Source organism: Gopherus flavomarginatus, chromosome 1 (assembly GCF_025201925.1).
Source record: "Gopherus flavomarginatus isolate rGopFla2 chromosome 1, rGopFla2.mat.asm, whole genome shotgun sequence".
NCBI lineage: Eukaryota > Metazoa > Chordata > Testudines > Testudinidae > Gopherus > Gopherus flavomarginatus.
Window position 1 is genome coordinate 87,532,159 of NC_066617.1, and position 26,982 is coordinate 87,559,140.

General features: G+C 41.8%; 1 protein-coding gene across 1 annotated transcript in view; it reads left to right on the forward strand.

Moving 5' to 3' along the window:
* PLXNC1 (plexin C1) overlaps positions 1–26,982 on the forward strand; it is a 94,958-nt gene that overhangs the window by 53,144 nt on the left and 14,832 nt on the right. Inside the window, exons 12-22 of the mRNA XM_050934170.1 lie at positions 364–451; positions 1,001–1,207; positions 1,300–1,494; positions 2,541–2,643; positions 6,334–6,435; positions 6,846–6,949; positions 9,507–9,560; positions 10,006–10,130; positions 10,687–10,885; positions 12,123–12,269; positions 26,137–26,314. Of these exons, the coding sequence (XP_050790127.1) occupies positions 364–451; positions 1,001–1,207; positions 1,300–1,494; positions 2,541–2,643; positions 6,334–6,435; positions 6,846–6,949; positions 9,507–9,560; positions 10,006–10,130; positions 10,687–10,885; positions 12,123–12,269; positions 26,137–26,314 (1,502 nt within the window). The remainder of the gene's footprint in view (positions 1–363; positions 452–1,000; positions 1,208–1,299; positions 1,495–2,540; positions 2,644–6,333; positions 6,436–6,845; positions 6,950–9,506; positions 9,561–10,005; positions 10,131–10,686; positions 10,886–12,122; positions 12,270–26,136; positions 26,315–26,982) is intronic.

Here is a 26,982-nt window from a genome sequence, read left to right on the forward strand (position 1 = left end):
AAAATGTATGACTAACTGAGAAGTAATATATCCCTGTAGATTATTAGATCATTTGGGGCTTGCATTGGATCTCTCGTGAGAAAACAGGATTTGCACCATGAAAGAGGCATGTAACTATATTATATCTTTGAAAGTACTTTCAATGTAACTTTGTATAACTGAAAAGTCAGTCATATAAATTACCTAGCTCTGCAACTTATATTTATTTTATCTACTGTTACCAAGGCAAACCGTTATACACTGTCGCTGGTAGTTCCTTCTTGAATAAAACATTTGAAATGTAAACAGGAAAAACAAGATATGTCTTTATTTGTGGGGAAAAACTATCATTAACCCCTCGATTTTTTAATTTTTTTTTTATAGTGGCGGTCGCAAAATAACCCTCTTTGGGAGAAATTTTAATGTGACAGACAGTGTCATTATTTCAGATGACGAGAGATTAAAATTTACTGTAAGTCTTGAACTCCTTTGCAATAACAAAATATGTGTTTTTAAAGGAATCATTTTTGTTCTTAAGCTCTTTCAAAAGCTTAAGCACATGCTTAACTTTACTCACGTGAGTAGTCCCATTGAATTAAATGGGACTACTCGTATCAGTAAAATTGTGTATGTGTTTAAATATTTGCAGTCAAGGTCTGAAATAGTTAATTCCCATGCATAGTTCTCCAAAGCCTTAAAGTTCTAAGGATTCTCCCTCTGATTTTTCTGTTTCTTCACTTCCTGAAAGGCCTTGCATTCCAGCAACCCTCTCCATCACCACCACAGATACAGCCTTAGAAGAGTGCACGGCTGGTGCTATGATTGGTGCTTAAAAGAACAAAAATGACCAATACAGAAACTACTTCAGATATAGTACACAAAGTATTTCTCTTAAATAGAAGGTTTATCAGTTTCCCATGTGATGTCAGCAGGATTTAAAAGTGCTATTAAGTGCCTCAGTTTCTTACTGTATGTACCTTGAAGAACTTCAGCACTGAGAGTTTTGCTGTTTTTTTCCTAGGTCTCTGGATGTCCTGGAAGTACTTCTCCATGTAGTTTCCTAACACCAGATGTTAGCCTTTCAAAAGGGTGTAAAATTGTTAATGTGTCACTAAAAGTGGAAAATATCCTTATACCTTGTATTAAATTACAATATTGTCCTGACCCTATATTTATTGACTATCAACTGCATACTGAGATGGACCCACATCTGGAATTAAAATTATATGTAAGTTTTTAAAAAACAAAAATTCACATATGATAGTTTTAAGTTTTACCACATTTAATAATAGTTTCCCATTTCAAATTTGTTCTCTTCAGAAAAAAAATGACATCTTAGATATTTCTGAAAATGAGATCGGCGTTACTCTCACTCACATGATGAATGATATACGTTTGGAACCTATAATCTTCAGCGTTCAAAATATTACCAAAACCCCAGATCATACTACTATACTGTGCAAAGTCAAAAGGAAAAAACCAGGCAAGATTGAGTTATCCACTGTGGAAGTTTGGGTGAGTAAAAATTCTTTCCATAGTAATTTAACATTGTTTGGTTTTTATGCTTATAAAATAGGTCCTACAATGTTAATTAGCTGATCATGGATCTCCTTTATAATTAAAGAGTGAAATAGCATTATAACATATCTTACCTAAAATATTTCACAGCCAGGTTGTCTTACTGTGATGCTTCTCATGCTCAGGTTTAGGTGAACTTGCAAGATTTGTCCATGTGTAGCTGATAAGCTATATGAAAACTTCAAGGCCTGTGAGCTAGCACAGTGTCTTATGAGGAGTTCAAGGGACTAAGTGCTGCTCCTCTCAACCTCCTTGGAGCAGAACCAATGCAGATGAGGGCAGGATGCATGCTTTGCAGCTGTGCCATCTGTGCCACCTTCAGGGTGTGGTTGGTTGTAACTGTGAAGCTCCATTGGCTGAAGTAATTCCCCATGGAGGGTGAGGAGGTAATCCAGGGGCTGGGCTACAGAAGTGTGAGCCTAGCTAAGGGCAAGGAAATGACCTAGGTTCGGTGCAAGGCCTCTATCAGAAATGTTGGTTTTCTTTGGTGTTGACTTGAGCCTTACATTTGTCTTTCTTCTAATCAGGGTAGACATCTGTAGTGAAAAGAGCAGTTTTTGTCTCTGAAAACTTGTTTTTACTCTCTTGAAAATGGCAACATTTTTGTTTGCAGTGATTCTGGTGAGTGCAGATATTTGGCTGGTTTGAGGCCAAAATCTGCCTTTGCTTACACCACATTAATTTCAATGTGGATAGTCTGAAATATAAGTGATGGCAGCATTTGGCTCATTGCCAGTAGTTTTACATTTTTCACACAGCACAGTTTTGTTCTTTTGGTTTAACATAAGATATGGTAAATGTTATGTTTGGATCAGTTCATATATGTTTTTCCAAACTGCTTCTTCCTTCCCAATGATTTACCTAGTCAAGGTTCATCACTTCAGCTGAAGAGACCAGCTGCTTTATCCACTGAACATGATCTTCTGCAAACATGGACTAGAGTAGCTACATTCCACTAATACAGCTGTCTATTTTTCCGTTAGGTCACATTAGGAAACTTTTCACAGGAAGTTCAAAAGAAATCATCGCACAAGTATTTGTACGTTCTGACTTTGCTCCCTATCTTATTACTGGGTGTAATTGTTGGTAAGTACTGTTATGCATTACCCTGTAATTTGATTTGCTGAAAGAGATCATTACTGTGTATATCTTAAAAGTATCTGGGATTGTCCAGGATGATAACAGAAAGTCTGATATTTTTCCCAGATTCAATTGGGAACAGCTAAGTAGATTATTTTGCTCTGGTGGCAAAGTTCATCATCACAGACTACAAGATGTAACAAAGCTGTCTCAGTAGCCAGTTCTTCCAGGAAATGCACCAGGTGGCCATGCAAGATCTAGGAACTACAGCCCAGATCCTCAAATGTCTTTAGGTGCCTAAATCTCATTGAAATCAGTGGGAGTTGGGTGGCTATATACCTATGGTGATCTGGGCCTACATTCCTACATCACAAGTTAGCGCCTTCCCAGTTGTCAAAACAAAGCTTCTCAAGGGTGAGTGTCTCCAGCACAGTTGCTTATCATCAAACAATGCTTGTGATCATCCCATTTTAGATGATTCATGAGTTTAATTAATTGTAGTTAGTTTGGTCAGGTGTTTATTTCTCACCCATTCTTTTCATTATTTTAATTCTGCCTTATTTTTACTCCATCATGTTTTGTAGTGAGAGGCATGTCTCAGGGTACGTCTACACTACGGGATTATTCCGATTTTACGTAAACCGGTTTTGTAAAACAGATTGTATAAAGTCGAGTGCATGCGGCCACACTAAGCACATTAATTCGGTGGTGTGCGTCCATGGTCCTAGGCTAGCATCGATTTCTGGAGCGTTGCACTGTGGGTAGCTATTCCGTAGCTACCCCATAGTTCCCGCAATCTCCCCCGCCCCTTGGAATTCTGGGTTGAGATCCCAGTGCCTGATGGGGCAAAAATCATTGTCGCGGGTGGTTCTGGGTAAATGTCGTCACTCATTCCTTCCACTGGGAAAGCAACAGCAGACAATCATTTCGCGTCCTTTTTCCCTGGATTGTCCTGGCAGACGCCATAGCATGGCAACCATGGAGCCCATTCAGCTTTTTTTTTTACTGTCACCATATGTCTACCTGATGCCGCTGACAGAGGCGATACTGCAGCGCTACACAGCAGCATTCATTGGTTTTGCATGATAGCAGAGATGGTTATCAGTCATTCTGTACCGTCTGCTGCCATTGTAAATTGGCAACGAGATGACGGTTATCTTTCATTCTGTACTGTCTGCTGCTATCATGAGTGCCCCTGGCTGAGGTTGGCCGGGGGCTCAAAGGCAAAAATGAGAATGATGCCCCTAGTCAATCCCTCCTTTATGTATCTAAAAATAGAGTCAGTCCTGCCTAGAATATGTGGCAAGTGTACTAGAGAAGCAGTGTATCAGAGAGCACAGCTGCTCCATGTCAGATCCCGCAGAAATGACGAGCTGCGTGCCATTCATGGGGGTTGCCCCTGCAACAACCCCACCCATTGCTTCCCTCCTCCCCAACCTTCCTGGGCTACCGTGGCAGTGTCCCCCCATTTGTGTGATGAAGTCATAAAGAATGCAGGAATAAGAAACTGTGTCTTGTTAGTGAGATAAAATGAGGTGGAGGCAGCCTCCTGCTGCTATGACAGTACAGGCAGAACATTAAGCGGTGTAGGGGAGAGGAGCCCAGCATCCCGCTGCTATGACAGTCCAGGCAGTACAGAATCTTTTCTTTACACAGGAAAGGGAGGGGGCTGATGGAGCTCAGCCCCTAGTTGCTATGATGAAGACGGTTACCAGCCGTTCTGTACCATCTACTGGGAATGACCGGGAATCATTCCTATTTTTACCCAGGCACCCCTGGCCAGCCTCACCTGAGGCCAGCCAGGAGCACTCACGGGCTCATGACAAGGACGGCTAGCAGTCCTACTGCACCATCTGCCACCGGGAAGGGGAGAGGAGCGGATACTGCTCTTCACTACCGCAGCATCGCGTCTACCAACAGCATTCAGTAGACATGGGGTGACACTGAAAGAAGTCAAGAAATGATTTCTTTCCCTTTTCTTTCACATGGGGGGGAGGGAGTAAATTGTCGAGCTATACCCTGAACCATGCCGGACAATGTGTTTGAATCTACAGGCATGGGAGCTCAGCCAAGAATGTAAATATTTTTCGGAGACTGCTGTGGACTGTGGGATAGCTGGAGTCCTCAGTACCCCCTCCCTCCCTCCATGAGCGTCCATTTGATTCTTTGGCTTTCCGTTACGCTTGTCATGCAGCACTGTGAAGCCTGGAGATTTTTTTCAAATGCTTTGGCATTTCGTCTTCTGTAACGGAGCTCTGATAGAACAGATTTGTCTCCCCTTACAGCGATCAGATCCAGTATCTCCTGTACGGTCCATGCTGGAGCTCTTTTTGGATTTGGGACTGCATCACCACCCACGCTGATCAGAGCTCCACGCTGGGCAAACAGGAAATGAAATTCAAAAGTTCGCAGGGCTTTTCCTGTTTACCTGGCCACTGCATCCGAGTTGAGATTGCTGTCCAGAGCGGTCACAGTGGTGCACTGCGGGATAGCGCCCGGAGGCCAATATCGTCGATTTGCGGCCACACTAACCCTAATCCGATATGGTAATATCGATTTTAGCGCTACTCCTCTCTTTGCAGAGGAGTACAGAAACCTATTTAAAGAGCCCTTTATATCGATATAAAGGGCCTCATAGTGTGGACAGGTACAGCGTTAAATTGGTTTAACACTGCTAAAATCGGTTTAAACGCGTAGTGTAGACCAGGCCTCAGCCTTTACTGCTACCCTTGTCAATGCCTCTCCTCTCTCACAAGTGTTAACTAAGCAATTTGGAAATGCACATGCCAACTTAAAATATTTCTCTTGCTTGTAAAATCAGTCAAGTTTGAAGAGTTTTATTCCACCGTCTGTCAGATGCTGCTGCTTAGCATGCAGATTTGAGTGTCTTATCTGTTAAAAGAAAGTCAGCCTGATAATTCTGAGATCTAAATAAAAGGAATGTGTTATTAAAGAGTGCCTTGCACAATGGGATACTATTGTCAGCGGACTGTGTTTTAAGCAGTCGAGCCTAGTTGTCGGAGCAGGAGTCAGGCCTTGTGTTCAGAACGGGAATCAGGCCTGGTGGTCAGAGTCTGAAAGCCAGAGCCAACGGTTGAGAAAGGATTATAATCTGTAACCAGGGCCGAAGGTCAGAACCCAAGTCAGAGTCCGAATGCCAGAGACTAGGGTTGAGACAGAGTTGGAGTCAGGAGTCAGTGCTGAGGGTCGGATCCAACTTACCAGATGTCAGGGAAGGCAGGAGTAGGGCTGTTTCTGAGGCAGGAGCAAGGATGGGACAGGACAGTAACAAGGTTGGGTACAGGGCAATGTCTAGGCTGGATCTGTGGAGGAGCAGAGCAGGAGCAGAGCTACTGCTGCTCCAGAGTTTAAGAACTGGCCTGCTGGCTTCCTCAGCTAGTCAGAGAGAGTAGTCTGTCAGGAAGCCTCACTGGTTTGTTAAGGTGTCAGGAGTACAGAGCAGGTGCAGTTACAGGGCTTTACTCCTGAGGCCCGGTCCATGACTAGGACTCCTCTGTGCTACTAAAATGGAAATTAATAATATTAATAATAATTAATACAGAAGATTGTTACTAGAGATCCTTTTTTTTCTTACACTCATTTTCATTTTATTGTTAGTATTGGTATATAAAGCAGATTTGTTCATCTTATTTCTATATTAAATATCTAATACAATTTTCTTTCCATTTTTTTTAGTGGCAATCATAGTAACTAGGTACAAATCCAAACAGTTAACCCGTAAACTGAGTCAACAAATTGAACTGTTAGAATGTGAAATTCGGAAAAAAATACGTGATGGTAGGTCTGCACAGCTTTCTTTTGTTTAATAAGCATATCATTTCTGAAATTAAAGTGCCATGAAGAGACTCACATTTTTTAAATATTTTGTTTCATAGGCTTCATTAAACAGAAATAGAATAGTTTGGAATGTGAATATCAGAGTTTCTTGATAATGTTGGTGTGCAGTAGGAGCTAATTCTAGAAGCTAATAGCATTGCATGTAACAATTTACTTCAGCAAAATTGAAGTTAAAAAAAAAACTGCATCCAATCAATGTTTTCCATCCCACAGAGATTCAACTAGAAAAATAATGCATCAAGTCTTAGAACTGTTTTTAAGAACATCTTTTCAGGGTCACATTGAAAGCTGTAATTGTGAAGATAATTTTGCGTTATCAAAACTAACATTCCAGGGGGTTGTTATTTCAGGATTTGCAGAGCTACAGATGGATCAATCAGATGTGATGGATAGTTTTGGAACTGTTCCCTTCCTTGACTACAAACATTTTGCTCTTAGAACTTTCTTCCCAGAGGTAAATGGTTGCTAGTCTTTTAGGTGTAATCCTTCCATGGTAATGAAGGTAGTTATCAAGTAAGGACCAAATAGCTCATGTAAATGTCACCATGTGATTTTCACAGGAGGCCTTGTATACTACTACAAATCCAGTAGAATAGTGCTGGGGAAACACTGCAGGGGAGTGCTTAGATCTGTTGATTGTAGGTTCTGTAAAACTTCATATGCTCCAAGTCAAAATTTTTAGATTAAATTGACCCTAGTGTCCCCTTAATTCATATGTGTTTAATGATTGTGTGTGCCATGTAAGAGTCTCTCATAGCCTTGCCTCACTAGATCTGCCTCCCTTCTTGAGACTACCATTCCTAAACCTGCATTTTATCTGTTGCTTTTTATCTCTCACATGCTCACTTGTCTGTACAAAACTTAATTAAGTTAATTTAAACAGTTCGGTTAACATGTTTATATCAAGGGACTTCCTCATTGGCTCAGCTTTAAACCTGTGCTTTAATGTTATCCTAAATAGGGACTGGGCTTAAGCAAGTGTTCATATGTTTTCTGAACTGGGGCCAGTGTTACTTGCAACATCATGACATTTAATAGCATGAGAAGAATGGGGGAAATAATTTCCCTGGAATAGCTGGAATGATACCAAACTGGGGAAGAAAATACCAGTCTCAAATGTCTTTCAAAGTTATATTATGAGACTAACCAGAGCCCATGAGTTTTTAGTATACATACTAATCTTCTAAGAGTATCAATATGAACAACTACTTTTGAAAAACAAATACTTAAACAGAAAATATTTTGTTGTATAGGTAGCTCAAAGGAGAAGATGGCCCTAGATGGTTTGTATAGTGCCTAATACAATGGGATCCCAAAATTGACACTATAATGTGAATATTAAATATGAATAACAATAAAAATTTCCAAATTTGATAAAGATCTCATTTATACCAGAGTAAATCAGGAATCACTCCACCAAAATTAGTGGACTTACCCAAGCTGCAACTGGGAGATCATAAAAAGGCTCCTGTTGCTGTAAATTCTGCATGGTTTCCTTTTGTTTTCTTTTTTTACCAGGAATATTAACATGATAATATTATAATTATTTTTAGGAGTTCATCTGGTCTTTTTGTTTATTCTTCATCAAAAATCTTAACTGTCTTATGAAAACAAGATGGGGTTTATAATGTGTCTTTTGCTATCAAAGTGGTCAGGGTGACAACTAGCATATGCCACACTTATCTCATGTATTTAAAAATATATTATATATATAAAACTTCCCATGTTTTGTTATTTAACCCTGTATCTAGCCACCATGGCTTTGATTTTCATTATTAACTCTGGTATTTTAACTTCTGCTTGTGTTTTGTTATTTATATATGTATATTAAAAACCTTATTACATTTCTCTATATTTAACCTAATTTTTACCCAGGTTTTCATGCTTTCCTTCTCTCTCTCTATACTTTTCCTGAACTGTTTTGTTTAACCTTAACCACGTCTGCTTTGTGTAATTGTTTTTTACCTTTACCACATTGTGTGTGTATGTGTTTTGGTGTTGAGTGGGGGTGCTTATGGAAGAGAGGCAGTGGAAATGGAAGGGCGAGGATGGAGGGAGAGGCTAATGGAGACAGAGAACTACAAAGGCTAATAGGCATTGGAAGAGGAAAGAGTGGGAGAAAAAGTTGGGATAAGGATCAGGGGACAGGAGCAGGAGGAGTGGCAAGATAGAACACACAGGAAGAATTCTCTGTGTCAATGAAAAAGTGGATAACAGTAAATGCCAACAGAAAAGTCTTTTAAGTGCCTCTGAATGAGTTTGGAGGCCAAACATACTGATTTGGAGAAATACAGGCTCTGATGTGAGAACCTCATGGACTGTGAAGGCCTGGTACTCCCTGCTGCTAACGCTGCTAGGAAACGGGAGTCTTTTAAGATTTGCCTTTGGAAAACTTCTGCTGACTGCTAACAAGGCTTGCAGCACAGTGCTGGTCAGGGGTTAGTGGGACCCAGTGTCCCCCATGGCTCCTCTGTGGTTTAATAATATGAATTTTCCTCAAAGGGTTGTGGCAGACTTACTTCAAGAACTTTGAGATCCATTGTATGAAAAGTGTCAGCAGTAATAATAACTGCAGAGAAAAACTCTAAATTTGGCTAAGCCCAGGGTCCCTGACATCCAGAAGAGTCATACTATTGGTATAGTGACATCCGGGAGTAATGCATTCTGGAGTGTCCTCACATACCTGGAAAAGCAGCAGATTTTCATGTGATGATAATAAACAGTCTTTCCTGTGGCATATTAGAACATGGCTGGGCTGACTGACCTCCACAGCCTGGGAGTGAGGGCATTCAGTAGCATACCAGTAAATCTGGCCTAGCTTAATCCTGAGTTTCTCTTTGCAGTTTTCCTTTATGTTACATGCCAGAACTTTTGCAGAAATCACAGAATACATAAATTGCAGATGCATTTAGAAGCCCAAATCATCTTTAGTCAGCGAAGTCTGTTGCCTTGGGTACATGCTTAGCCTTTGATATTTCTAACAGTAATACATCACTTGTCTTTTATTTTAGTCAAGCGGCTTTGCATCCATTTTCATTGAAGACATGCACACTAATGTGTCACGGGTAAGTCTATGTAATGTAATTTTACTTTTATTTAGTGATTATTCTTTTCGTCTATGTATGATCATGGTAGTCACCATAGAATCTGAGCACCTTCCAAATGATCCATTAGGTTAAATTTTCTCTACGTTCCTTCCCATGTGGGGAAAAGTTACATGGCTTTATGTATGTAATGTAGTAACATATATGTATATATGAAAACAGGATCTTATAATGGGAAATATCAGGCAACTTTAACTGTAGGTAATACTGCCTATATATAAAGTGTGTGTGTGTGTACAGATATGCTATGGGTGAAATCCTGGCCCCACTGACATCATTGGCAAAACTCCTATTGATTTCAGTGGGTCCAAGATTTCATCTTTTGTGTTGCTTACCCTCATTTGTAAGAATTAAGGACCTGTCATGCCCAGCTACAGTTTGCCTTATTTTTGTTTAACTGTTCCAGAGCAGAGACCCCAGGCAAAAGGATGAAAGCCTCACCATGTTGCATGCTTTAATTTGTAACAAGGATTTTCTTGTTACTCTCATTCACACCCTTGAAAAACAGAAAAATTTCTCTGTGAAAGACAGGTATAGTATGATTATGCCTTATAATCTTCAAGTCATAGAATTAAGAGAAAAATTACATGGATTATGACACACACATATAGTTTTCACTACATACAAAGCAAATTTAAGCTTTTCCAAAGTATTTTTCCTTGTTCTTCACCTGAAACAAGCCATTAAAAAGAGATCAGCAGATTTATGGATGCCTATAGACACTGAACTAGCAAAATACTTCACCTCAGAGGAAGCAGTTCTTGATTTATAATTTGGAACTTTTCTTTCATTGAAATGGAAACTATTCTTCTTCAGAATTAAATTCGGATACACAAAATACATTTTTTTTAAATTACTGGATGGGATGATCCTGTGTACTTTAAATTTTATAGAGACTTTAGTGGGTGTTTGGGGTACCTAAAAAATCAAGGTTCAGCATATAGGCATAACTGAAAGGTGTATGTTTATTTGAACTAATTTCACAGTAAGCTGTTATGAAAGGCTTAGGATCACCTTTCTGTTGTCATAGATTTGAAAAGCAAATTCCAGACCTTTTAGCTATGACTTTTTCATTTTTTGTAAATAGGTGCTTGTTTGCATCCTTCTTGACTATTGCACTACAAAGTAAACTAGTCTACCTAACCCATATTCTAGAAGTCTTGACCAGGGACTTGATGGAGCAGTCTAGCAATACGCAACCTAAGCTCATGCTAAGGCGCACAGAATCTGTCGTAGAAAAACTGCTGACAAATTGGATGTCTGTTTGTCTTTCTGGTTTTCTTCGGGTAAGTTTGACATCTTTCCACCACCTTAGACACTAGAATAAGGAATATTTTCAACATAGCACATGCTGACTTCTTCCATGCAGAACTCATGAGAGAGCTGTTTGTGCATGAAACCTAACTTTCTATCCTGATCACTAACTTTCTATCCTGTTGCTATCCTGATCACTTATATAGACAGCTGTCATTATGCAAAGGTAAGAAAAGAGCAACTGTATAAATGATGCTAACAATCTGTACTTGGGTTGGACTTTAGGTAATTTTGAAACTCTGACATTTTCTTCTGTTGCTTCACAGATTATCATCCAAACCCCATCAGATATTTTCTTGTCAGGGCAGAAGATTCACATTGTGGTTAGAATGCAATGTGTATCCTTCTCCTCAAAAGCTATTATAGAGCTATGTTTGAGAGAGTTTAAAGAAAGGCTGTCATTTTGAAAACCTCACTTCTGTTGAAGTTTTTTTGCCTGTTGTTGTTGCAGCTAACACCTATGATTAATGGAACTGTAGGAGATTTGGGGAAAATGATCCCTCTCATTTTACAGTCTGTTTAATTTAGTCCATTTGGTTGCATTTTATGTGGAGACAATTTTGTTGTTTGAGGTTGTACTTCCTGTTTTGTGCACTAATATGATAACATCTCTCCCGTGCCCTGTTTTGCAGGGAGCTCACGTGCTTTGCCCTAGGGGCTGCAAAATACAGAATCAGGGTAGTTCGAAGCTGGCAACTTTCCGGGGACCCAAGTATAGAGCGAGGGGACAGTCAGAGGAAACCTGTTCTTTACATCCCAGTCCTCTTCATGGGGCTGAGGAGCAATGGTAGCTTGGGAAGGTAGAGTGACCTACACAGGGTTGGGGAGTGAATGACACCTGAGAGAAGATGACAGGTCCCTCTGAGAGCTCCAGAGGCAAGCTAAGCCAGGCCAGAAGAGGCAGGGGAGGCAGGCTTTCTCCACTAGCTGCCTGCCTGTGCCCAGCATGGGGCTCTAAACTGTCGTGGCAGGAGCCCCAGGTGGCTCTTCCCATTTGAGTAAGAGAAACAGGAGTTGGATGGGGAGTTACGAAAGAACAGATAAACCTGCACAGAAAGTATTTTTAATTGCAGGACAGCTGAGCAACTTGGCTAAAAAGAAAGTTAGTTTGACAGGCTTCAAATTGTTGGTATCCCACTAGAGTTCCAGTGGGAATGCAGAAGAAAGAACTAAAGCTGTTGCTTGTTTGTGTTTGGTCTTATTTCTTAGGAGACAGTTGGAGAACCATTCTATAAGCTTGTGACTGCCCTCAACCAGAGGATAAACAAAGGGCCGGTAGACGTAACAACTTGCAAAGCTCTGTATACGCTAAATGAAGACTGGCTTCTGTGGCAAGTGACCGAATTCAAACCAGTGGTATGTTTGCCAAGCTGCTTTTCCTTCAAATACTGAAATGTTTTGAAAGAACCCACAACATTCTTCTTACGGAAGGATGCTAAATTGAGTCTCTTAGATACTCCAGTGACGGTGGTGATATAAGTACCTAGATAGATAAAAATGGGCAGAAAACAAAATTATTATTAACACAGTTTCAAAACACAGTAGATGTGAATTAACCCACGTTTCACCAATCTGATACCTTTTGCTTCATAGCAGTGATCTAATAGCCAAGCTCATGATACTTCGTTATTCTTATTAAGAATTATACTATAGAACATTTGCAAGTACACGATGAATTATTGAAATAAATATTTAAAACTAGATTACATTTATCAACAGTACACAGGAAATTTTGTGATGCTGGATGCCTGTGATTTTATTGTGCTTGCTTACTCAATAATCCTCAGAATTCAGTAATTCACTGTGGGCTTTCCTGTCATTAACTGCAAATTAGTAAAGTTGTAGTGTAGTGGATTTTAATTAGTTGCCTTAATAAAAACAAGGTCCCTATGAAACTTAGTTAAATCATAAAATTCCAGGGTGATGGTGTCAGAACTTTCCTCTATGCATAGATTTGTTACATGCATCAAAACAAATACAACATTCTTACCATTTTGCACTTATTGCTGAATTACCAAGATATCCTTTTTTTTAAAAAAGATGATCGCAAAAAAGGTAATTAAACATGTTCTGTTTCTTGTGTGCTATGAATCCTTGGGTTTTCTAGGTTTTTTACTGATTTCTAACAAATATTTGGTGCTGCACATTTAATGTTCTGTGATAAAGATATGTTTTATATGTTATATCTAAAATTATTAACTGTCTAGATCAGAGGTTTCCCAGTTGTGATCCATGCACCAAATGCTAGTAGTCCACAGAGAAGTGGCTAGTCCCATGGCGTTGGTTCTCCTCCTTATTTCTAGCTCTAAAACACATTGAAAGATGTTTAACACTATATTAAGGGTGAGATTTCAAAAAGCACCTAAGAGACGTAGGTACTGAGCTCTCAGTGAAAGCTAATCTAATACTTTCTTGGTTTTTCAAGTATGCATTTTGCTGCTGTTGCCGTGTGGCCATTATGCTATCAGAAAAGGGAAGGGAAATGGTTTGTGCAATACTACATGGGGGCTGAGTTGGTCTGTGTGATTGAGAATGGAAGGGGAAGTGAGAGACCGATAACTTTTGTTAGAATGTTCCAATACCCTGCTCCATGTTCACTCAGTTTGGCCCAGAGTTAAAACATATATTTAAAACAGAAAATTACACAAACTTGAGCATGAGCCCAGAGTAGTATTTGATGGAATCTGTGGGTTTGAAAAGTGAAAAAAGGAAATACAAACTTTGGAACTGAAGACTTCAAGTGTGGAAGAGCAGAGAGCTGGAAGATGCAGATTATTATCAAAATGAATGACCTTTCTTTGAAACAAATTAGCCCTGTCCAATAGGAGTGTGAGGTCTAACATGGACCGGTCAACCAACAGCATCCTACTAAATGGAAAACAAAGCTTTATGATAGTGGACTGAATATTCTGAACAACCAGGTCTACTTTACCGACAAAAAAGAGAAAGGTCCTGCAAGGCATCACTGAGTGATTGACTCTTGGAAGCCTTATCCCTGAACACAGAGGAGCAGCAATGTTATTAGAAGTAGGCCTACTGCATAAGGGTGAAATACATCCAGTTTCCAAATAAAACATCCTGGATATGTTAATATTGGTCACATTTTTATTAGATCTAGGAAACTAGATGAAGGCCATGTGATTTATGAAGATACTTATCAGCAGCCATTGCATCCAAGCAATCCCCAGTAGAAAGCCAGAAGTATGAACTGTGGTGATCAGAGAGAATTATGAATTATAAATGGGACTAATAGTGAGCATGCCCTTCACTGATAATACTTATCTAATTTTAGACTAAATTTTGTTGCACTGTTTGACAGTTCTAGAACCTCTTGGTGGCTGATTAGGCCTGCAGCCCTAGAAAACTCATATTCTCCTTTTCTTTATCCTCCCACACCTTTAAGTTCCCCAGTTTCCGCCATTTATTTTAGTCCTGTGTTGGTTTGTTCAGGCTTCTGAGTGTCACGTTGCTGGATTTGGCTTCTTCATTGTTCTGCATAGTATTTCTCTAGCTCAGGGGTGAGCAAATTTTTTGACCCAAGGACCACATCTTGGTGGGGAAATTGCATGCAGGGCCATGAATGTAGGGCCGGGGCAGGTGATTGGGGTGCAGGAAGGAGTGCGGAGTGTGGGAGAGGGTGTGGACTGCAGGACGGGGCTCAGGGCAGGGGGTTGGGGTGCAGGAGGGATGTGGGGTGTGGCATGGGGTTGAGGTGCGGGCAAGGGGCTCAGGTCAGGGAATGCGGGAGGCCCAAGTGGTTTGGGATGCGGGCTCTGGTCCAGCACCACTTGCCTGGAGCAGTTTCAGGGTGGCAGTGGCACAGAGCAGGGCGAAGACCGGCTCCCTGCCTGTCCTGGCCTCCTACCACTCTCAGAAGCGGCCGGCACCATGTCCTTGCGGCCCCTGGGGGATGGGGGACAGAGGGCTCCGTGCTCTGCCCTCCCCTGTGGGTACCTGCCCCGAAGCTCCCATTGACCGCAGTTCCCGATCCCAGACAATGGGAGCTGCGGGGGGTGGTGTCTGGAGGCGAGGGCAGCGCACGGAGCCCTCTGCCCCCCATCTCCCAGGGGCTGCAGGGATGTGGTGCCGGCCGCTTCCAGCAGTGGTGTGGGGCCCACAGCACCATGGGGGTAGCAATCCTGCGGGCCAGATCCAAAGCCCTGACAGGCCAGATCTGGCCCGCGAGCCGTAGTTTGCTGACCCTTGCTCTAGCTCATCCTTTTTCTCTTTTTCCAGGTGGGTGTGCATATTATCACTTACCATGGATGTCACATTGGTGGCATCCTTAAAGTGTGTCCTAAATATATTCATTGTCGTCGTCTTGCCATGTTTGATTGCCTTATTTGGTTTGGTCTTTTTAGAATTTCTGCTATTGAAAGAAACTCTTTCCAATGGATTCTTAACATCTTCCTCAGACAGTTACTTTGGAATGAGTTGAGTGTATCAATTTATGTTGTAGATTTCCATGACTCTGCTCCATAAAGGAGGACATGATGTTAGTGTTATAAATTCATACTTTTGTGTCAGTGGTAATCATGCTACTTCTCCAAATCTTTTCAAGTTTATGAAAATTGTTTGCTGCTTTTGATATTCATTGTGTGACAACTGGCATGGTGTCACCATCATTGCACATCTCACAACCTATATAGCTAATATGACTTACTTGTAGTGTTTCTTCATCCACTCTAGTGGTTACTTTAGCCATATTTTTTGTCTTCCCCTTGTTGATGAACAAGCCAACTTGTTTGACCATATCAGCCAAAAGCTGCGTATTTTCTTTGATTAACTGATGGATTGAACTAAGCTGGACAGTGTTCTCAGCAAATATGTTGTCATCCAGTTGTGCTTTATCATGTATCCATTAAATTCTTCAGTTGCCTTCTGCAGTTACTTTCATAACATAGTCAATGACCAGTGCAAACAATAATGAGGACATAAGGCAATCTCTCTGTATGCTGTCAAAAGCTTTCTGGAAATGTATAAAATTGATAACAAGCTGTGCTTGCCACTCCATACTTTGCTCTGTAATATGTCTGAGAACAACAATATGGCCTGCACCTGATCCCAGGGGTCTAAAATATGCTTGTTTCTCTCTAAGTTGAAGAGCTATTTGGTTCTTGATACATTCCAGGATGATGTTGCACATGATTTTCCCAGGCTCTAAGAGTAATAGGATTCCTCCCCAGTTACTAGTATCAGGGGGTAGCCGTGTTAGTCTGTATCACAAAAACAACAAGGAGTCTGGTGGCACTTTAAAGACTAACAGATTTATTTGGGCATAAGCTTTCGTGGGTAAAAAACCCATGTCTTCAAATGCATCTCCAGTTACTGCAGTTGGTTAGGTCACCTTACTTTGGCAATTTTACTAAAAGGCCTCAGTTTGCTGGGTTGGGTTCTTTTTCTCCATTCCATATTCTGTTCAGTAACACACGGAAAATCTGGAGGGCTGTTTCATCACTTGCTTTAAGCATCTCTCCACTATTATTATCCTCTTCTGCTGCTTTCCCATTTTTGAGTTTACTGATGGCTTTTCTAACTTTTTCCCATTGTAATATCTCCTGAATCAATAGGCAGCTCTAGGAATAGGTCTTCATCACATATTTCTAGTAATTTGCTCAGGCTTAGTCTTTTAGGCTCGAACAAGAGATCAGCTTCATGTGAAGAATATGATGGGGATTGGTCAAATCCGTAAGGAAGCCCATGTCATGAAAAGTGCCTTGCTCAAGGTCACATCAGTAATGAAAATAGGACTTTGAACTGTGAGAACAATGTATGAAGCTACTAAAACTGCCCAAGTAATTAAAGAAATGGATAGATACCATCTTGATGTCCTTGGAATCAGTGAATGTACATGGATAGGGATGAAAAAACTACACTTCAGAGGAACAAATAACACCATCATCTTCGAGAATGTGGATGACAGACATGAAGCTGTTGTAGCAATCTTGATGTTGAATGAAGCAGATCAGACACTGACTGAGTGGGAATCAGTCAATGGAAGTATTATTAGAGCTTGCTTTCAGACTCAATTATTCAAACTATCAGTCATACAGTGCTATGCGCTAACCAACGAAAAGCAAGATGAGGGAAAAAATGCTTTTCATGATTTGTTACAGGATGTGTTAACAAAGGTCCCAAAACATGATATCATAGTGACTATGTGCGATTTCAATACAAAGTAGAAATTTACAGTGTAAACTACCCAATGATAGATGGAACAATATTTTCCTACTAAAGTCCAACATGGTACTCCCCAGATGATACTATAAATAACCAAATCATTTCTGTATTTAAAAAAATGTTTTTGCAGCTCATACGTGCATACAGGGGAGCAGATGTGGGCAGTGACCATACCCTTTGCGTCGCTTAATTGAAGATCGAGTTACAGAGGATGAAGAAAGTTAAAAGACAACTGTGCATCAACAGCACACAATTAAAAGACTGAAACACAAAAAACAGGGCCGTCCCTAGCCATTTTGGTGCCCTACGCAGCCCCCACTGTGTGGGGTCCCAGGCCAATGCGGGGGGGATGGCCCCAGGCCTCTATGGGGGGAGGGGCTGGGGGGAAACAGCCCCCTGTCCCCAGCCTGTTCCATTCCCCTGACTCCCAGCCTTGGTGGGCCGGGTGAACCACCCCCCAGCACTCACCAGCGACGAGGCTGGGAGCCAGGGGAGCAGAGCAGGCTGGGGTCGGGTCACTCCTCTTACCACGCAGTGAGTGCAGGCCCGACTCTTGCAGCAGTCCTCAGAGGAGTGGGGGTGGACCAGGGGTGTGGGCTTTGGGGAAGGGGTGGAGTGGGGGCGGGACTGGGACAGAGCAGGAGTAAGGGCTTTGGGGAAGGGATGGAATGGGGACAGAGCAGGGATGAGAAGAGGTGGGGCTGGGGCGGAGCAGGGGCAGGGGCTGGAGCAGCACACAGCTGCACAGGGCACCAGGAAATGTGATGCACCAAATTTCCTGGTGCCCTACACTGCCGCGTATATTATGTATGGGTAGGGATGGCCCTGACAAAAAGTGCTTTTCAGCTTGAACTGAAGAACAGGTTCAGTGTTTTAATGGCGTTAACTGAAGAGAACTAAGACATTAATGCTCTATGGGAAATCATCAGAGTGTGCTGTCTGGAAAGTGCAAAGACACTTCTAATGACAATGAACTCTAAAAGGGAAGAATGGATTAGTGATGCTACTTGGGTGGCAGTAGGAAAGAGAAGTGTACAACAACCCAAAAACTGTTAAATGCTAAGACATGAAGTGAAAAGCAAGTGGCAAGAAAAATCCAGAGCTCTGGACAGAGAAGTAAAAGGAATGCCAGCAGAGATAAAAGGGCATATATTAGTAAAATGTCCAGGGGCTGACAATGCTAGCCCAAGAGGTGACTGTACAATCTTGTAAAAGACATCAAATAGCTAAGAGGAAACTTTAGCAGTGGAGACTCTATTAAAGGTGCAAATGAAAAGACTCTTAGCACAGAAGAACAAAGGAAAAGATGGACGGAACATTTTCAGTAAAATGGCCTAGTCTAATTTCTCCATGTCTATTGCATTTTGTAGTCTGAGAGACAATGGTAGAATTCTAGACTGGTGTGCAATTTCAGTGGCAAATATAATTTTGCCAGTTCCCTTTTAATGAACAATATTCTTTCTCATTTTTTCACTCAGTGTAATAAATGGAAAAGTACTACATATAGAACACTGACAAGACAGAGATTTGAGATACCATGTAGAGCTGGAGTAAAAACTGTGTGCTGTACGGGGTAACTTTCCTTTTCCCAGGTTATCTTTCTGTTCTTTGAGCAAGAAACATTATTTTGCATACACCTCTGTCTTAAACCACAGCATAGTTGCCATCTGCTACTGTTTATTAGCTCAAATGCCTCACTTAACTAGAGCAATCACAATTTGCTTTCATTTACAGAAACAACTGTACATCTGGAAAAATGTCTTTAAATGTTGAATTCAAACCTCTTTTTACCTTGTTGGTAGCAAGAAAAAAAATGCTCTTTATTTTCCCTGTCCTTTAGCCAGTTTCCAAGCCAATCTCCAGTCAAGTAGGTCCCTTCCAAATGCTTGTCTTGGTCTCCTTAAAATAATTGTTAAACCTTTCTTGCAACTTATGTTAATCCTTTGATGCCGAGTTGTGATTTACTACTGCTAAGCACTTACTTCTAGTGCATGCAATCTCAACTCTGGATATTACTCTGGGTTACCTTAAATGGCCTGTAATTTCCTCCTGAATCTTTCCTTAAGTTAACTTGTACTTTTCCTTGCTTCCCATGCAAAACCAGAAATAGTAGAAAAATACCTATTAATGTTTCTCCAAGATTTCTGTGCTTCCATCCATGTGTCTGTTTAATGTTGTCTGACCTTTAGTGCCCTTAGCAGTCTTGAGAGCCTTTTCATAATTTTATCATCTATGATTTCTTTTTTAGTTTTACAATTTGTGCATAAATGTGGTGCTCATGAAGGTTAGATTCTAATTAAAGCTTGCTCATGCTAGGCATTGAGCAATCAGGCAAAATCTGATTCATGAAAATTTCAGCTGTAGAGACGCAAAATAATTGTTGGTTTTTTTATTGGCAGGTGTACCATTACATCACTCTGATGCTGTGTTTTTAGAGGTTTTTGTTTTATGTATATGCGTATGTATGTTGCTTATCATCTGAGCATCTCACACACATCAATGAATTTATCTCCCTGGCACTCCTTTGAGGTAGAGAAGTATTATTATGCCCATTTTATGCAAGGTTTAGATCTGTGAATCTATAAATGCTTCAATACTGTATACTTAAGAGGCCTCTCTCTGTGTGTGACACTGTTACAGCTGCAATCAGTGGAGCATTGCAGCGGTGACACCCTTGGTGTAAAAGAGAGGACATTCTCTGTGAGAGGTCTGATAGATATGGGAGATCTTACTGTATTAAGTTTATGTATCATTGTGGGCCAGGGATTGTATATAATTCCACAGGGAAGTGTGACCACAGCTCCTCCAGGAACGAACAGCAGTGAAGGGTGATTAGGCAAATTCACTCAGGTTGTTACACCTCCAGAGAGGTACTACCACCTGGGGAGGTTCACATATACCAGGTCGAACTGGATTCTTCTGAGGCCAACAGGCAAAGAAAGGACTTTTAGATAAAAAGCCTGAGTTTAAATTGACTTAGGGCTTTCTTCCTTATCTAACAAATGGACAGGACCTTCTGTCTGAGGCAGGGCCCCAATCTCTTGAGAGACTTGACCTATTAGGGCCTCATAAGACTGGTGGGTGACCTCTGGTAATCTTTTAACATTCTTATAGGAACTTTTATTGTTTTTATGTGATTTCTCTGTAATGCTTTTACCTTAAGAATAAATGTGCTTGCTTATAAAGATCTGGGTGGTAACATAAAACTCCTGGCGATTATGCTGTTCATAGCCTTTGAAGAGAAAGCAAAGCACAGACGATAGCATGTTTAAGCAGTCTGGTTTGCTGGAATTATCACAGCATATGCAGGGAACTGGGCAGCCTGGGGAAGAACCCCAGTCAGGAGGGAGAGAGACACAGGTCTCCACCCAAGAGAAGTGGTGGCTAAGGAACAGGGAGTGTAGAGCAAGTGTCCTTGAGGGACCAAAGAGGGAGAACACAGATTTAGTTACCCTGAACTGTGACAGGAGGAATCTCAGCTTTTAGACCTATTCTCCCCTCTCATCCACTCTGACTGGAAATAGCTTGAATGTGATTACTTTTAGGGCACGCTGCGAGGCCCATCTCTTAGCCAGGGCTGCTGGGGAAGCAGAGGCAAGATAAGATCTGATGTTTATATTGGGTTTGATTTTACTGTGGCTGATTATTTTTTGTTTGTGGGATGTGGAGTACCTTCTAGTTTTACTTCCAATTGATTTTATTTTTAAAAATTTGGAAAATGTATCTAGATGCTGTTTTGAATCTATTGTTATAAATTGAAATAAAATAAAATAAAACAAAATATTGGCCTGAACATGAGAGTGAGAGTCAGAAATTCCTGATTTCTTATCCTAATTCTGGCACTTACTATTTGTCTTTAGGCAAATCACATAATTCTGCTGTATCTTCTTTCTTTATCGGTAACTTAGGGACAGTAATGTTCCCTACTCTACAGAGATATTTTGAGCATTCATTAGTTACTATTTGGATAGCAGGATAGAGAGCTAAGTATTTTTATTTATTTTTCCCTATGGTGAAGATAGTTCCTTTGCTTGATTTGCCACATGATGTTGCATGTTTTAGGATGCCTTCACAATTATTCTTGAAGCATCAAAAGCTTCATTTTACTCAAAGACAGAAACAGAGCTTTTAAAAGCCAGAAGGATCTTCTTTTTCAGGGATGGAACCATAGTGGGCAGATGCCAAGTGGCAAACATGTTTAATTAGCAGTTTGCCACATTACATGCCCTGTTTCCATTCACATAATTACTATCAATGATTGCATTCTTCCTCCATCACCAGTAGCCTGGGGATTCTATATCAGAGGGAATGGGAGAGTTAAAACATAGTCTGGCCTGCTTGATCTCCAAAGCATTTTCTGATTTTCCTTCCAACTGATCATGCTGCAGACCCAAGTGCTCCATTTATCCAAAGAATGTGGGGAGCAGCTGGGCATATTTCTCTACATCTCTGCTAATGTGCCTTGACCCTGAGTTGGAAACTGTAGCCAGGGGGGAGGAATAGCGGGATGTAGCGAGGGGGCGTGGCCTCCCTCCTTGACAGATGGGGAAAGGGCTACGACCGCCCCCTGGTGGGCAGAGCTGGGACACCCACCACTGCCCTGCTGGAGGGCAGAGGGGCAGGACAGGAACTGGAAATATAAAAGGCAGGCCCTCCAGCTCAGTTGGAGGAGAGCTGCCAGAGGAGCAGGACGTCTCCCCGTCACTGCTGGAGCTCGGACCCAATGGAGGTTGCTACAGCACTAGAGACCCAGAGTGACTGCCGGAGCTGCCAGACACTGGGGACACTAAGGAGCTGTTGGGGCTCCCACTAGCCATTTACCCCAGTGAGACAAATGATGCCCCTGGAACCCAGGTACACCCCTGAAGGGAGTGTAGGAAGGAGCCCAGGAAAGCCGAATAGGGTTTGGCTGTGTTACTGACTGCAAGCCGACCAGCCTGTTGCGGCCAGATTTCCATGTTGACCCAGTGGTGGACCACTAAGCCACTGTTAGGGCCCTGGGCTGGAACACAGTGGAGTCAGGTGGGCCTGTGTCCCTTTATCCCTGAGGCCGTGGCAGCCTCCCCAACATTAGACCAAGAGACCTGCATTGGTCTGTCGCCTGCCTGAGCTAGGACGCCAGATGGTTTTGCTGCTTGTTCCGCCAGACAGTTGGTCCCACTAGACTGCTGCGTTGCTCTGCCTGATTGCAGACCAGAGTTATTAACCGTTTGCAGCTTTGCCTGGACTGAGACCTCCCGGCCTATAGACTCTCTGCTGTTCAGCCTGACTGCAGGCCAGAGCCATTAACTGTCGGCGAATTTCCCCCTGAACAGAGTTGCTCCAGAAGCATTGTAGCGAGGGGGCGTGGTCTCCCTCCCTGATGGACGGGGAGAGAGCTGTGACCGTCTTATAGGGGAAAATGCTCCCCTTTGGTGAATATGGCTCCTCTCGGTTGGGGTTGCGAGGCCTAGCTGTTGGAGATTAGGGAACTGCCCTTGTCCTCAGGGTAGCAAGGCTTAGAGGTCAGAGCCTATGAGGCTGCCTTTGTCCTCAGGACAGTAGGGCCTAGCAACTAGAGTCTATGAGGGGGACCCAGGCCTACCTTACCCAACCGGGTTCTGACCCAGGGCCTGTGAACCAGGAGTCCTGGCTTCAGGCTTAGGTCCCTCGCTCAACAAATGCATTCCCTGGCCCGCTTCATACCCTTGATCCCAGATCCTGTAGTTCCTCCTGGGGTGGCAGCTTTCCAACTCCCTCATCCTCCATGGTCGAGTGGGGTCCCATGATGGACTCAGTGTGCTTGGCCTCCTCAGGCTGGGGCTCTCGCAGCTCCCTCGCAGGAGCTTGTAGCTTGCATCACCTCTGGTCAGCCCAGACTGACCCAAGCTGCTTTCTTGTATGTACTCCCTCCACCAGGAACATGCACAGTAGGGATGAGAGGGCGTGACCTCCTGGGCCAAAGCAAGTGGTTAACTCTTGTGGGGCCAATGCGAGGTTGGTACATCCTGTCACAGAGACATTAGTCTTGGGTCAGTTAGTTCAATCTCAATTGCCATTCAGTCTTAGGCCTCTCTGCTGAGACTGCCTGAAGGGTACAGGTTGTAGTGAATCTTGTGACATGGATACTTGTTCACAAGGACCTGCACTGAGACAATCAACTCATTTTCTAATAGACTACTGAACATCCATAATATTAAGCAACTTTTTGTCCCCTCCAACTTGTGGTGGACTTGACCTAGCAACCTAAAGGCTCTGTGCCATTACCAGGTCTTTCACATTCTGCCTTAACCAAGCTAATCCTAGAGGAAAGACAATGTCCTGGGTGAATTTAGACCAAGACACACACCCTGCTATGTGTCTTCTCTGCCTTTTTTCATTGCGTATTATAAAAAATGCAAATTGTTGCTGTTTGTCTGGTGGGCAGTGCAGAAATGGAGGGAGGACTCGAATTTCTGGCATGCTAACATATGAAGAGGTTTCACAGCACCTTCCACGGAGCTATTTGTGTGGGAACGTATGTGTAGGAAAGGAGCCTTCACAGAGGAAACAGAACTTTTCTTGTTAGTCCGAAAGCAAAAGAGTTTCAGATTGAAACAGAGACATTTGTATTATATTGTGGGGCAAATCCTGTAACAGAAAAAATCATGTGAACAATAAAACATGTTTGCAAGAAGTTGAAGAGGAATCAGCTTCATTTTAAATCTTCAATTTAACACTCAGTAAGCACCCTTGAAAGTGTTTAGTTAGGAATCCACCTAGTAGCAGAGGAATGAGGTAGAGCCATGCAGGAGTATGTCAAGGGAGGCGCGATCTGTGTGGCTTTTTTTCTTTTTAAGAGCTCTGGGTGTCTGGGGCTCATGCAGAAGGGCCGTGCACACCCAGTAAGCGGAGATAAAGCCCTGCCACCTGAGCTTGGGCTCTCCTTCCCCACAGCCCTCAATCCCTCACCTGGAGGCAGCGGGGCTCCAGCTGTCAGCCCCAGGGCAGCAGCGCAGAAGTAAGGGTGCCAATGGGGCACTAAGTCTGCCATGAAAATGGCAGACTTAGTGCCCCATTGACGAATATCCCTTTTCACATTGCCACCCTGACTTCTGTGCAGCTGCAGTGCTGCCTTCAGAGCTGGGTGGCAGTATATGTGCTTGGGCCGGGGGTTGGGAGTGGTCACAAACAACTCTGATACAAAGAAGGGGGAGTACAGATCAAATACTAAACTAGAGGCTTGATCCAAAGGCCATTGAAGTCAGTGGGAGTTTTCCCATAGACTTTTATGATCTTGGATCAGGCCCTAGATAAAATATTAAGCCATTTTGCCAAAATGATTCTATTATTCTATTGTTTGGATGTTATGATGTAAAGCTTGTTGAAGCTGACAGGGAGACTTCCATCAGCACCAGAGAACTTTGGCTCAGACCCTAAGTGTAAGTCACTTATACTTCCTTTTATTGGTTTTTCTGCATCAAATCTCAGTCAGTATTCATTTCCTTCTTCAGGTGCCATATCCACCCTCACTATTTCGACATCTCTGCCCCTTCCACTCAGTTTGTCCTTTCAATAGACTCATTACCCTGGTAATTAAACATCTCTATGTCCTGATTAAGTCATTCTCAGTTACTTCAGTTACATTGTATTGTTCATTAAATCCTGATGTTTGCAGTTTTGCAATCTTGTTTTTAATACTCCATCTGTTTTTATAGAAACAGGGAAGTTAATTAATGTCTCTTTTGTTTCTTTCCTTTTCTTTCCTCACCACAATGTAGTAGTTTCCACTCATAGCTGATAAAAAAAATAGAAAGAACCACTCAGCTATTATAATTATTAATATTTCTGAGAGAGAAAAGAGGCCCACACAATTGCCTGAGGCTATCTCGTCTCTATTTCTCATGAGAGCAGAAAGGAAAAAAATAACATTTTTGGTTGCTTCCTCTTTTAACAATCTTTCCTCTAGTGAGTCACGTCCACGATCCTCATGTTTCAGTTAGGGTTTATTATAACACAGGTATTCAACTGCTTAAATGTAGAGTTATTACATATTACATAGAGTTTTTTCCTCTGTGGCTTGCATTCAGTGGCAGACTTTTAAAACAACATTTGTTACAGTCACATATAGAACAGGTTCTATCAGAACCCCTTTATTCACACACACTGAGGTGAACAGAGCGAAGTTACTTCTGCTATAAGCAAATTGCAATATTAGCAAAGCTTTATCACTGCCTCAAACTGAAAACCTAGTCATGCATCCATACTCATCTCCCTCTCCCTCCTGTTCTTATTGGCCATTGCTAGTAGTAAATTTCAGGCAGTAAATCTGTGGCCTACTAGCTGGATGACCTCACTCTGTGCATAGTCTGGTAAACAAGCTGGCTTCCAGCCACAGCTGATTATGAGCTATGTCAGCCTCCTCATACAGGTTTGGGTCCAACCAATATGACAATGGACCACTTTGTGTATGTCTGACACCACACACGTTCTCTTCCCCCCTTCACCTCCCTGCTCAGTGATTTTTCTCTCCCATGGAGAAATGTTTGGATTCTGATGGATGTAGATTTCGATAGGAAATGTTCCTTGTGATTTGCTGTGCTCATCAATAGCAACAGCTGGTGCTTATGTGTATTTTAAAAATTTTAAGAAACAACAATGCATATCATGGCTGCTTGCTGAATAAGTGACCTTCTCAAACCTTTATCTTCTCAAACCTTTACCTTGCAACTTCATTTTCTAGGAATCCTACTTATATCAAACAAATGCATATTTTAAGGTGCATACTTTCTTCTAATCTTCAGTGGTAAATCAATAAATACATTTGCACAAATATAGAAGGAAAAAATACATATTTGAAAATATACAGGGGCATGTCAGTGATCCTTCAAACACTATGAATTAATTAGATCTACGTGATTCTTTATTTAACTCCGCCAAACAAACGTTTTGATTGGAAAAATAGTTTAAATAGGCGGATAGCTTGAAAAGCCTAGTGTAGTGTGTCTAACTCGATATACAATGTTTGCTACTGTGAAGCCCATCTCATTCTCCATAGATTTTAATAACATTTGTATTCTTGCAGGCACTGAATGTCTTCTTTGAAAAAATCCCAGAAGATGAGTGTGCAGATACCTGTCTTGATATCGAAGCTAATGTTCTGGATTGCGATACCATAGAGCAAGCCAAAGAGAAGATCTTTCAAGCATTTCTAAACAAGAATGGCTCCCTTTATGGTCTTCAGCTCAGAGAAATTGGTCTTGGTAAGAGAGTGCCATTGTGTGTTATTTCCATTATCCTCTTACGTTTGCTGCTGTTTCTGTGAAGATTCCTACTTCGTAGATACTATCACTGACTTTGGCTACTGTTAGTTTATGCTACTTTGTCATAATAAATTCTGGGGGAATTCATACAGCTAGTAAGGCTGTAACCCTGTGCTTGCCCGTAAGGTTTCATTCTTACAAGTTAATATGTTAAAACTACAACTGCCTTTATGTGCATTAAGATTTTAACAAACATTAGCTAACATGTTAAAAATACCCCTTTTCCCCTTAGTATAAACATAGCAACAATGACAGGGCACACTTGTGCAGCAGAACAGCATTAATTCTGGTGCATAGGGTATTGCAATAACAAAAATATTCCAAACTGCATTCAAAAGTAGGCTCTTTCTTTCCCCAGGACATTACTGTTTTCCTTTACTACCCTGAGCAGGCAGCCACTAAGAGAACTCAAATGACTGTATAAGACTGCCAAGGGGATGAGGAGTGAGATCGTTACAAAGGCAGATGGCAAACAACATGCCCTTAAGACCATTGAATCTTGATCTGAAATGGCTATATAAACTGTACAAAAATAAACTCATCCAGTTCATCCAAATATCCAGTTTTAGAAACAATTCCATAAAATGTTCATGCAGCATCCATATGGG